The sequence below is a fragment of the Rhopalosiphum maidis genome, chromosome 4 (assembly GCF_003676215.2).
Source record: "Rhopalosiphum maidis isolate BTI-1 chromosome 4, ASM367621v3, whole genome shotgun sequence".
Lineage (NCBI taxonomy): Eukaryota > Metazoa > Arthropoda > Insecta > Hemiptera > Aphididae > Rhopalosiphum > Rhopalosiphum maidis.
In genome coordinates, this window is record NC_040880.1 from 29,597,626 (window position 1) to 29,611,462 (window position 13,837).

At 25.6% G+C, this 13,837-nt stretch overlaps 1 protein-coding gene across 9 annotated transcripts in view; it reads right to left on the reverse strand.

The window, feature by feature from the left end:
• Window positions 1-13,837, reverse strand: part of LOC113558771 (obscurin-like) — a 56,801-nt gene that overhangs the window by 40,248 nt on the left and 2,716 nt on the right. For 6 of the 9 annotated variants that reach the window (XM_026964307.1, XM_026964347.1, XM_026964338.1 and 3 more), the window contains exon 1: window positions 24-4,168. In XM_026964307.1, the coding sequence (XP_026820108.1) occupies window positions 24-4,058 (4,035 nt within the window). In that variant the 5' untranslated portion in view covers window positions 4,059-4,168. Of the gene's footprint in view, window positions 1-23; window positions 4,169-4,878; window positions 4,923-10,722; window positions 10,771-13,837 lie in introns of those variants that run through there. The other 3 variants (XM_026964360.1, XM_026964353.1, XM_026964367.1) reach the window with 1 other exon arrangement.

Genomic DNA, 13,837 nt, shown 5'->3' on the forward strand with positions numbered 1-13,837 from the left:
TAATCTAAAGTCCAATATTTAACCTCTCCAATTGTTAATTGTCTATCATCCAAACTAATTGAACTACCACGAGTAATCGTTCCCTCATCTTCCGTTAGTGTTTTTTGTACAGCACAATTATACATTGAATATCTTCCTGAGCTAAATGCACGAATGTTTAAAACATCTAGAACATTCATTGGTTCAAATCTGTGCATGCCTCTTTCATCCAAAACAGTGTATGGAACCTGCCCTGTTAAAACTAATCTGGCTGCTTCTCGGGGGACTACAGCTTGAAGACCATTTTTAATTATAAGTAAAATTCCCATTTTTCTCGATTTCACCATAAAATCTTCCATTGCTAAACTATTCCCAGGACTAAATAATTCAGCTGGAACATCAAACGATGTTTCAACGTTTGATTCTGGAGGAAGTAATAACACTCCACTTTCTCTGACTAGTTCACGTAATTTTGGATCCAATCTTGCTTCAATTGGGTCAATAGACATCCCGTTTAAAGTTTCACTAAATTCTGGCCGTCTTTCAGCAAGTTTCCTCATTACAGTCAGTCGTCTTAATATTTCTATTGTTATCTTATCTGAAGCTAATATATCAGCTGATCTTCGATCATCAAGAACATCCATAAGTACTGAAGCAACTTCTTTTAGTCCTAATGCTTTTGCAAGACCAACTGCATCAGATAACAAACGATTGAATTGTTCACTTTTATTGTCTTTTAACATTTGATTAACGGTTATTTCACTGTTTTTATTAATGACACTAACAATTGCCCATTGTAATGCCTCAATTGCTTCTTTTTCATTGTTTACTTTTTTCATGTCGATTTTTAATTTTACTTCTTTTAATAATTCTATATTTTCTTCTGCTATATGTTCAAATGCTGAACGTAATTTAGAGTCTTCTAAATCATTCAAAATTTCACTGAATGCTTCAGCAATATATTTAGATTCAAGTTCAGAACTATTCATTATTCCCTTCAAAATATTTACTTTATTAGGGTTTTTTAAATCCGTTACAAAACCATCATCAAATATTACTACATAAATTTCATTTAAAGCTGTTATAGGACTCGATTTAGCAGTGTTAAGTAGATTTTCAATAACTTCAGCTACATTTTCATTTGTTTTGATTTTCGGTAACTTGTTCATTAAGTTTTGTACTAACGGTGATCCATAATACGTATTTTTTAAATCTAACTTACATAATCGATTAATTATATGAGCTAATTTAATTGTATTGTCATTATTAAATTCCAGTTTTTCTGCAACGTCATACGCCACTTCCATTGAAGGAAGTGTGCGTACATCAACTTCTGGAAGTTCTGCAGGAACTTGTCTTCCAATACTCATACCTGCAAATGATAATTGTTCCAACATTTTTGAATCTAGAGCCATTTTACCATTTTGTGTATAATATGAAGTTTGAGGAAAATTGGGTTGAATAACTTGTAATTCTTCTGGCGACACTTCAAATCCTTGGACACTGAACTCACATACACCATCATCTGCATCTTGAAGATCTGGGGCAATAAATTTCAAACCTTCTGTGGTTTCGACTACTTGACCAGGTACAAAAGTTACACAATCTCCAGTTTCTACAACTCGACCGGGCACAAATCTTGGACCCTCTATTGTATCAACAACTTGACCTGGTACGAATCTAGATCCTTCTTCTTCTGTAAATATTATTTGACCCGGTATAAACGTTGGACCTGCTTTTGTTTCTACTATCTGGCCAGGTACAAATTTTATTCCATCTTTGGTTTCAATAGTCTGCCCAGGAACAAATTTCGAACCAGTTTCTGTTTCTACAACTTGTCCTGGCACAAATTTTGGACCCATTTGTGTTTCAATCACTTGTCCCGGTACAAACTGCTCTCCTCTATCTGTTACCACTATTTGTCCTGGTATAAATTTATTATCAACTACAACACCTGGAACGAATCTAATACCATTGTTTCGTATTAATTTTCCTGGAACTATTTTTCCAGCTGGTAAGATTGCTTGATCGCCTGGATAAAATTCTACCCCATAAGCGGTTTGTACCATCTGTCCAAAAACTTCATCTGATTTTTCACCTTTTGGATAAAATGAATCATTTGTCAAAATTCCAGATTGTACTTCATCAGAACAAATTACTTCCTGTAATGACTTTGCTTCTGTGAAGATTATTTTGCCATTTTCTGAATTTGTTACATGTCCCAAAATGAACTGTTTATTCCCATCATTATCCGATAAAATATTCCCAGATACAAATTTTATTCCATTTTCTGTTTCAATACTTATTCCAGGAACAAATTTTGTATTTCCATTGTTATCTAAAGTTGTTATACCCGGTATAAAAGAAGTATCATTATCAGTTTCGACTATTCTTCCTGGAATGAATTCTTCTTTTTCATTTTCGACTACTGTTAAGCCGGGTACGAAAGATGACCCAACACAGACACCGGGAACAAATTCCCAATCACCATTATTTTTTAAAACACTTTGTCCAGGAGTAAATTTGATATTTTCATCATTCCAAAACTGTCCTGGTATAAATTGTGGCCCATGAATAGTCATTACAGTCTGTCCAGGAATAAAATCTGATTCGTCACCATTGTTAACAACTTGTCCAGCCACAAAACCAATACCTTCAGGAGTTATAACTGTTTGTCCAGACACAAATCTTTTCTCGCCTTCTATTGTAATCGTTTGTCCTGGAACAAATGATTCCCCTTCTCTTGTCATAATATTTTGACCAACAATAAACATAAATTTTCCAGAGTCCTCAATAATTTGTCCGGGAAGAAATTTTGGTCCATTTGATGTTTGGACCATAACGCCATGTACAAATAATTTTCCATTAGCTGTGTCAATAATTTTACCAGGGACAAATTTTTCACCATCTTCAGTTTTTATATATTGTCCTGGTACATATTTTTCACAGTTTTTAATATCTAATTTAAATATTTTAGTTGTACCTTGACTAGTTGTAATTATTTTTTGTGTACCCAATTGAATATTTTCAATTAGTACCTTAATTTCATCAATTGTTAACAATTTATTTATATTATCTTCAGTTAATATTTCTTCAATTGCACACGAGTTGATATCAGGCAAAATTACTGGAAGTTTATTAAAGTTTTTTATCAAAGGTTTTATTGGTGATACAACTGAAATGATAGGTAAATTAGTAAGAAAAGTATCATTAAGAAATGTCTGATGTACCACTCCAGGAAATGCAGAACCGAGATCTATAATATTTGGTTCAATTGAAATTGGAGTAGGTAATATATCAGTTTGAAGTCTTAAATTATTATTATTTTCTCCAAGTATTATATTTTCTGTAGTTGGTTTAATAATATTTTTTATTTTTGAAACACTTAGGGATTTTGCATATATAATTTTTGGTATAGATTCAATAGATTCGATTTGTTTTCCTTGACCTGCTGAAAATGTTATCCGTTTTGATTTAAGTTCTTCTTGTTCTAGTTCAGCATCGCTTTCCTTTTCTTTATCTTCAAATATTTTCCTTCTCCAATCTTCCTTGACTGTTTTTTTCTGTTTGGGCCTGTTCCGAAACCCTTCGCCTTCCATCAACGTCACGCCAGATATTTCCATTTCTTTGATTTCTAACTCAACGGTTTTACCTTTACGCAATTTTAGAAGTACTGTATCACTGGTTTCTGACATCATGACATCTTTAACATCTCCATCTCTAACTGCTTTTTCTAAGCTCGTTGGAAATACGAGACTACATCTACGCTTATCCACAGAGTACACATACCTACGATCATCTGTACACTTCGTTTTTAATACATCAGATAACTCTGAACATCCATCTATTATTGGAAATACATACCGATATCCATTTATCTCTACATGTTTAAGATCAGACTTTTTTTTTTTTCGTCCAACTAACACCGGTATGTAATGATGCGCAGGCAGCCCATATGACTTTCCAGTTATGCGACAAAACCGTTTTGCATCTGCCGGAGAGATTGGTGGTAGCAATGGGAAATAATTTGGTTTTGGTAAACCACGGCTTTTGCCAGTAATACGACAGTATGTTGACATTTTAATATCATTATACAGAAATCATTAAAGAAAGACCATAACAAGTGACTTGTGTACGCGAGGCACGAACGCGCGTAGATGTAAAATGATGCGAACGGTTACTCGCGTCGGAACAGACTGTTTATACATTTGTGTGGTAATAATATGTTAGAATCGTCTTTCTAGCTAATTTCCACCTCTGGCACATGCCACCATCCGACACAGCACGAATCGAACCGAAATGTTAAAATTTTAATGGCCCAAACCCTCATATCCAATGGTGCCAGAAGTTGTAACTATGCCAAATAACGTAGACGCAGCCGATGAGTTTGAAAAAATACGAGTCACCGATTCATCATGGTTTCTTTTGTATTTATAAAAACTTTACATTTTTAAGAATGAAACAGAAGGACATTGAACAATTTAAAACTGATCTATTTTTAAAATTAACAAATCATTCTTTATAATCAATTTATTATAAATTTGAATTTGAATTAAAATTTTAGACAGCTCTTGTACAATTATTTACAAAGATATTTTGAATTAATTTAAAAACAGAAATATATCTATATAAACATTATATTTTCAAGCTTGTTACTAGAATTTACAAATTTATTTATATATTTGAATTTAAACCTTCAAAAGAATAGGTTATTGGCAATACAACAAATATATATATATATTTACATTTTAAAAACTAGTTTTTAACCTTATTAATTTAAAAAAAAATGAAAACGTTATTCTTTAATAAATAACTGTAGCGTTTAAGTTTGTTAAATATTAATTTATTTACTAATTGTATATAGTAATTAAATGGGTATATAATTAAATAGATACTTACTGCTCCTTTTTTCGCCAAAATAGAATTGAGCTCCGACACATAAGCTATAAACATAAAAAAAAACAATTATAAACTTATTATTGAAAAAGAAAATTACACATTTATACAAAGTATCATAATTTATAGTTATTTATTATCAGTCTTGTATAATATTATATAAAGTGGTGGACATGTATGAACCTAATTTATGATACAACAGAATTTTTTTTTCTTAAAAAGAACATTCCCAATTACAGTGATGAATTTTGTAATAACTAATAATTTTGATAAATAAATTCTAATTTTAATAAATTATAATCTTACTTTTAATACTAATATATCATTTTAATTATAATTTAATTTTTAAAAATAAATTAACAAAAACTTGATTTATTTTATTTTAAAAGACTAGTGAATATATATAATTTGTATTAGATATTATAAATGGTAAAAATATACATTCTCTATTTTAAGCTTTTTATTATATACGAGTATTTGATAGTTTTAAACCTTATATTATATTAATTTTTTCTAATATATGCAGAATAATAATTAAACTGAATTAATTAATATTTTGTGTTTTTTGAAAGTGACTTCCAATTAAATATATTAAGAACTTTTAAAAATATATATTTTAATAAAATAATATTTATAGTTACCTATATATAATCTACATTTTACTAATTTTCAAGATGAGTGATGACAGAACATGATAGTTATACTACAAATATTTATCTAAGTCTAATTAATATATTTTATAAAAATATCATCGTTTTTATCAGAGGCATAACTAAACATTAAAATAACTGTAACAAAAAAAAAAAAAAAAGGAAAATAAAATGTAGATTAGCCCTTTCATCGCTCGATTACCAGCGTAAAAAGTTATTCTATATAAAACAATATTATATACTATATAGGTAGGTAGCATGATAGTGAATCTTTACTTGCGTCGACTGTTGTGACATGGCTATCAACGAAATATAAAAATAATTTTTATATTTACGTAGTACTAGTTGATATCTTGTTCATATAACTTTTTTATTAATTAGTAGTCAAAAGCCTATGGAAATAATATGATATACTAATTTACTGGCTAGGCTACCAATGGTATGATATACTAATCTACTGATCATATACAATTATAATATTATATGTGTTTAAATATACAAGTCTTTCGTGTTACGATATTTTTTTATTAGTAAGTATAAAAATGAAAAAAAGAGTTTTGTGTTTAGATTCTAGAACAGTGTTTCTCAACATATGTATATTAAGCTCAAACAATATTAACTCTGTTCGCACTTAAAAAATCTAATATATGTAAATGTATTAACACATTTTATTTTAATTAGAAATATATAAATTAGAATAAACATTTTAATTAAAACGTTTGAACTATATAACATTTTCATTTTTTTTTTTTTTTTTAAAAGGAAAAAAACATTTAAGAAAAACTTGAGACTGATAACTAGTACATAACCTATATAGTAGGTTTATAAATATTAAAAACATAGTAAAATATTAGCAGGGTGAATAAAAAATTCTCTTTGACAGTTTGACGCTATGTTATCTTTCCATTTTTATTTTTTATTTAGTCTAATATTGAAAAAGCTAATTTTAGTAAACTTGAATATTCTTTTCTTTTTTTTTTAATACTCAAAATTCCGTTAATTTGTTAATTTAAGAAATGTCTTAATCTAAAATCTTTCAAAAATTATTATTTGAAGTGGGTTTTTAATTCCAAAAGTTCTTCGTCAACTTTTAACGATAGTTGTATATAGTAGCGTGCTACATAATAACTAAAATTGTATAACTTCAAATATAAAACATTGTCGAAATTTATAATTGGAACGTTAATAAAAAAAATTGTGCATGTATATTATTAAAAATTTTAGATTTATGTTAAAACTGCTTATGAGAAATCGTATTTTACATTTTTAAACTTTTTGTTTAAGTATAAATATTAAATCATCATTGAAAAAAAAAATGAAAATTGTATGTGCCTTACAAATAGATTCGATTTATTTATGTTCAAATTTTTATTTTTAGGTTTTTTTATTCTTAAAGTATTATACTAATTTTTTTTTTTTGTTATTCATTAATCAAACTTCATAATTTTGTCAATAAATAAATGTAGAAAATTAATATGGGTATATATATTTATTTATATACCTTTTATTTATAAGAGGTAAAAATTTATTTTTAACGGAGAAGTGAATTCAACAATGTAATTTGAGTAAATACTTTTGTTTGTTTTTTCAAACTAAAGAAATTCAGTTAAATTGGAATCTTACATAAACCAATGAATTCCAAAGTGTTATTTATCCCATTTTTTAGTCGATATATGTTCCATTAGTTCTATCTATAAAAATATAATTGTAATTGATTCGCATGTATTAAAAACTAAAATAAATACTAAATATAAATACTTTGTGAAAATTTCAAGTACCTATGTAAAGTTTTTTTAATAATATTTGTTAACTATAAAAAAATAACAAAATCGATATCGTCGAAAACTAAAAACACTATTGAATATCATTATATAATATTGTACTCTTAGTGACTAGTGGTTGGTGCAATAGGTAACAAAGAATATTACATTTTTGACTGATTTACCTAATATTATATTAACTTAACCTATACGATTAAGTAAGTTATGAATTGTATTGTACATGTAGGTTTTAGTAGTTTTAAAGTATTTAGTCACTAAGGTTAGATACATAGTAGCTGTAAAATTCCATAAAGGACATAATGTTATTTTTTTAGCTAGATTACAACGATTTGAAAAAAATAACTAGATAAATAATTACAGAAACCTTTAATTTGATTTAAAATTAATTCCTATGAGTTTCTTTGTAGATTCTTTAATACAAATATATAAAAATTAAAATAACTCATTGATCGATTTCAAAAGAAAAAAAGTATATTAACTCAACCTTTCATTTGTGTTTTAATATTTAATTATTTTATAATTTAGTTGAAAGTTTAAACGGGATATCTTATAGATATAAAACGTATTTGATTTATTGATTAATATATTAACAATTAGTAATTTTATTTCAAAATGTAAAGTAAATAATATGTATTTCGTATGTCTATGAAATAAAACCTGGGTAAAAAACAGTTTTCTTGAAAAATACGTTTTATAATAAATTAATATTTAAAATTAATCCAAAACGTTGACTTCTTTGTTAAATTATTGAGATGACAAATTAAGGATTACATAAACGATATTTCCGCCAAGAATTTGTCATGATGATAATACTGACTAAGTACAATACTATTTTGCCAAGTTTTAGTAGTATACTTAGATATATTTAACAAAATATTTGTGAGGTAATGTTCAAATACTATGGCTTTACTGTTAAATTTAATTAACAATGAACATAGGTATTTATTTTACGTTACTTTAATTTGTTATAATTTCTAGTACTGTAAATACTATAGATAAGCCGTATAATCTAAATCAAGGGAGAATATAATTATTCGTTTAATTGTGAAAGAAACATTTTTACACACCTATTGATTAGCATTTACAATAGATTACATTGTTTAAAATTGAAATAAATCAAAAATACTTAATTATTAATGAATAATTTTAACCTTGTCTACCATTTCCTAAAAAAATGTTGCTACTTAATATAGATTAACTACGTATAATTTGTTTTTAACTTTTGGAGTCTTATTTAAATGATTCATTTATTATTTAATAAATATTATAAAAAGGTAATGTAGGTAGCCTAAAATAAAAAGTGCAGTAAAATACAAAAATTAATAAACATGAGAACTTTAGATGTCACTTAGTATATATTAACAAATATAACTGAATCGTTTATAACGTTAATTTTGATTTGTCGAATAGAAAAACTCAAAAGTCTAAATTTTGAAAATAACTGATGAATAAAAAAACTACCTATTTAGATTTCAAATACATATTTAATTAAAGTACTTTTGCAATTTTGCATGACCCTGACGGTGAAAATAAAATAATAAAATAGATTTTAAATATTATATGTACCTATATAAAAACGATTTACACTAGCTAGAATCAAGTTTGCTTCCAAAATAAGGATTTATATTTTATTTATTTAATAAGGATAGTATTTTTAATTTATATTTCTTCATCTATTATATTAATTATTCAGCATTTAATTTTTTATTATTGAAACATTTAAAACGATTACTTATCGGTCATTTCTAGGTCTTACATATTTACTATCATCATTATTATCTTATTGTACATTTTTCGAAGCATCCATGAACACAAAAATATTTGGACGAGCATTATAGAAAATGTCGTTGAACTTTGAATGTAAAGCTTCACAGGCTACAACAATTATTAATTAGCAACGTAGATTTAATCATTAAACGGGCAACATAGTATAAGAAAGAAGTTAGAAATATCAATGATGATTATCATCTTTAAATGGTAAATATAAATTGGACCAAAATTTAAATTGTAATGCAAAAAATAATCTGAACAGTTATTAGGTTTAGATATTTTTTTTTTATTTTTTTGGGGGGGACACAACTAGCTATAGTATATACATATACTGGATGCAGACAAACAACAGTTTATCCATTTGTAAATATATTTAAATTTTTAAATTAAAAGTTAAAGTTGACAAATAATATATAGGTACTTGAATACATATAACATCATTTTTTTAGAGTTAAATGCAAACGAAAAGTCTATTTTAGCAATATCTACCTATTCAACATATGATTCTATTGAAAATACGTATATAGGTAAACATTTTCTATTAGTCGTATTAATTGCTTTGGGGTACAGTAATAATTCTAATTCATGCAGTTGAATAGGAATAATCAAGACAATTTTTTTTTTAATGGATAATACAATTTATTGACTCACTGCTAATTAGTACAAAGGGAAATACTGAAAAAACTATATGGCTATTGGCTAAAATACATTTGAATTATTAAAAAATATTATTTCAAATTTAGATTAGCAATTCATTAGTTTTCATTTTAAAAATGATTTTATTTGCTTTTTTGAATACATTGCCATGTGTGAAACATTTAATATTATATCTATTATATTAAAGTCATGTACTTATACACTATATATTTATCTATAACATATAAAAAATCATTTAAAATATTTAACTCGTCTGGCAAATTCGATTTTTATCTATGATATATTAATTTAAATAATTATAACCATAAATCATATATTTTTTTTATAAATTGCTAGATTATAATTTGACATCACAAAATTGAAATTTTGTTTTATATTTTTTAGATTTTATACAAAATATAAAATTATTTAAAAAAAAAAAAATTTCAATTAAAAATGTAATATTAAATAAGTTTAATTTCAAAGAACACAATAAACAAGTCAAAAATTAGAAGACTCGGAAATAAATACATTTTTATTTAGCTATTTACTATTTGACATATAGGTACTAATACCAATTCTAAAGGCTAAAATACAATTAACTAAGATATTATTGTCTTATCGATATGCATAAATTTAAATACCAAAATTAAATAATAACTAATAAGAAATGATCTCTTATTATAGTAAACTTATTTAAGAAAATGTTTAAAATTAAAAACTAAATCATCATTAACGATTCACATTTAAGACGTTCAAATTCCTTTTATGTTTATTTTTATTCCCCATTAAACGTTCCAAGATATTAAATATGCATTTGAAAGAGAACGTTGATACGATTTTAATGCCCAAGACCATTAAAGTTATTTAAGGTAAAATTAAAATAATTTATCAATTGAATTCTTATAAAATTATAAACAATGATAACATTGAATAAACATATAATCGCTAATTATTATTAGTTAATAATTTGTTATTAAATTTAAAAATCATAATTTTTAAATACTTACGTTGTTTGCGTCTAGGCATGTTGCTCAAATATGTGATGAAGTTTACTCCTAAAATAATACATTTATATTAGTATTAAAATTATAATGCTAAATTTATCTTTTTTTCAGTAAAAAGATTGTGTTATTTTTATTTAATTTATATATTTTATAAGATTTCATTAAACTAAAATTAATTATATATGCAACTCGGCATTAACTTAATAACCAATTCAGTAAAATAAAATGTATAATAAGGATTAATTGTTATGTATAAGTGTTTGGAAGATGAGAACGAAATTCTCTCAACTAGTTTCCATAGGCTCCAGAGGACTTTTTTAAATTACCTAATATTAAATAATTTACGTACAACCTGTACCCATTGGCGGAAATCGGGGGGAGTTGAGGGGGCTTAGCCTCCCAACATTCTTGCATACATACAAATTTTGTAGTTTCATTTTTATATATTATATTCTTAAAAACAAGAAATATAACACACAATAATTTTTATATTATAAATTTGTTTTTATAATATTTTACATAATATTTTATACGAAAATTAAAATTATATGTTGGAACACTGTCCTATAGTGATTTGTTTTATCGTCTGTCGAATAAAACAAAATAAATAAAATTATATTAATTTAGAAATACAATACACAGAGTAATTTTTTTATCATAAAACACTCATTATTTCAAAAAGTATTCAAGTTTTTGAAAACATTTTTTTACATAGTTTCAAGTTAATAAAAAAATAACGTTTTTATTAAAAAATTATATTAAATATTTTTTATCCTTATTTTTTTAGTTATTTACTTTTTTGAATGGCAACATAGAGTTTTAATTTCATAATCAAAAGCAGAATTTAACATAACGTATTTAAAGTTTAGACAAGCGGAGTAGTGGACAAACATTTTGTGGGATAAACCCGAACCACTCCACTCCCGTGCATCTAAACTTTAAACACTTATAACTCATAAACTACTCGCCCTAAATTCGATTTTTATGTAACAAAATACTCAGAAAATTTTTCTGCTCTGGAATATGAAAATAAAACTATGTTGTCATTTAAAATACCAAAAATTTTAAAAAAATATATAAAGATAAAAAATATTTAAAAATATAATTTTTAATTTTTTTTTTTGCCTATTGGTATTTAGTTACAACAGACCAATTATATTGTAAATATATTGTGTAGAATTTAAATTAAAAAATAATTATTTTTTTATCTTGTTATAGTAAATGTTAAATAGCGGTAACACAATCAGAAATATATTATTTTTAATTTTTATTTTGTACTTGTATTTTTATATTAAATATTGTTATTAAAATTCACATTAATACTGAATATGTTATAAATACTCAAAACAGAGGATAAATGGAATCCAGAAAAATACACCTCCCTGGCGTACCACTATTATGCTTTTTGTTTATCATTCCAAAATAGTTTTAACCTATATACTCGTATATACCATGTGTAGAAAGGCTAACAGGTATAGGTAATCCTTAAAAACCAAATTTTACGTGAGTCATAGGACTCAAAAAAAATAGTTATACCTTTCTTCTAAATTAATGTTTTTATATTATTTTTACTATTAAAATCTCTATCTTGTAATTGTATATTGTATACATGAATTGAATTAAAAGAATGCACATATTATTCATAATGTAATCACTTTAAAAAGAGGTACCTATTAGTGAACTATGTTATATGACATATGACTAGGGTACGGATTTGAAGCCAAAAGCCTTTTTTATAATAATATTAAAAAAATAATTTTTTTATAAAAATGTGAGTCATTCAATATATAAGACGATGAATGTATTTTTTTCCTTTTTTATTTATAATTTATAAATGCATTTTTGATTTATAAATGGGTTTTTGGGTTTAATTTTCAATTGATTTATTATAGTTTTATACACGACATGCTTCTTAATAATGATATAAATTGATAAGATCTTCTGAAGACGGTGCATTGTCGTTTGTCAATTATTTTTAATGGATTTTATTATCAGCTATATTTATTGATATTGCTAAATACTTTATGGAGTATATCTGAGTATGTGGTATGACCAGTTATAAAAGTACCCATACTATCTATCTATAGATTAAAATATGTTAATAATGCGCAGACACTAAATTCAAAATTGTTCGTCAGTCCGCATTACCGAAGACAGTTTATCGAAGTATAATATGGTAGTGAATTTTTTTTAAATGTACAAACTATTATACAAACTATTTAATTTTTTAATACATTTTGTTATTGCTTTTTTAATAGATTAAATGCTTTTTTGCCTTTTTGACATTTTAAATGCTTTTTTATTACCTTATTATTTATTATTTATATTACTTTTAAATGTGAACTCTACATAGGTATGGCATTTAGAGAGGTCTGTGGGTTACGGTTACGCTATTTTAGATGAGTTACGGTTATATTACTTTAGTTGGGTTACGTTATTTGACTAATGAAATTGTTATATTCAGTTTAAGTACTGAGATTTATGTTGAGCCTGTTGAGGGTTATTTATATATATTACTTATTATATTTCAGGTAACTAAAATAAGATAAAAATAATTCTAATTTAAGTATATTGTGTTATGGCATATTGGCATACATTAATCATCAAATTTTGTCTATAAGGATTTTTAGGTTGTGTCATTTTACTTAAAGAAAAATTCAAATTTGTATCTGAAAAACTTATTTGTGGGTTATTTTATTTGGCTAGAATTTGTATTTATGTGTCAAAAATATTATTTAATAATAACCTCGATTTAAAAAAAAAATGAGGATTACACCAGTTGGCCATTACACCGACGATATGATATATACCTAAATTAATGTTTCTTTGTTTCTTTGTCCTCTATATATTCAGAAACTACTGGACCATTTTCAATAAAATAAGTTGTTACATCAATAGATTCCTTGAGACTCTTAAGGTTTGTAGCTTATTTGTTTAACCTCTATCACTATCTAAGTTGCTATAAGGTGGCTCACGCAGTCATGCATGAATTTAGATTTGGCTTAGGAAAATAGAATTTATATTTTTTTATTTAAATGGTTGCGATTGGTTAGATTAAATTATTATTACAATAAAAAGAAATCGGCGCTATTTAATTCACAATAACGCAATAATATAA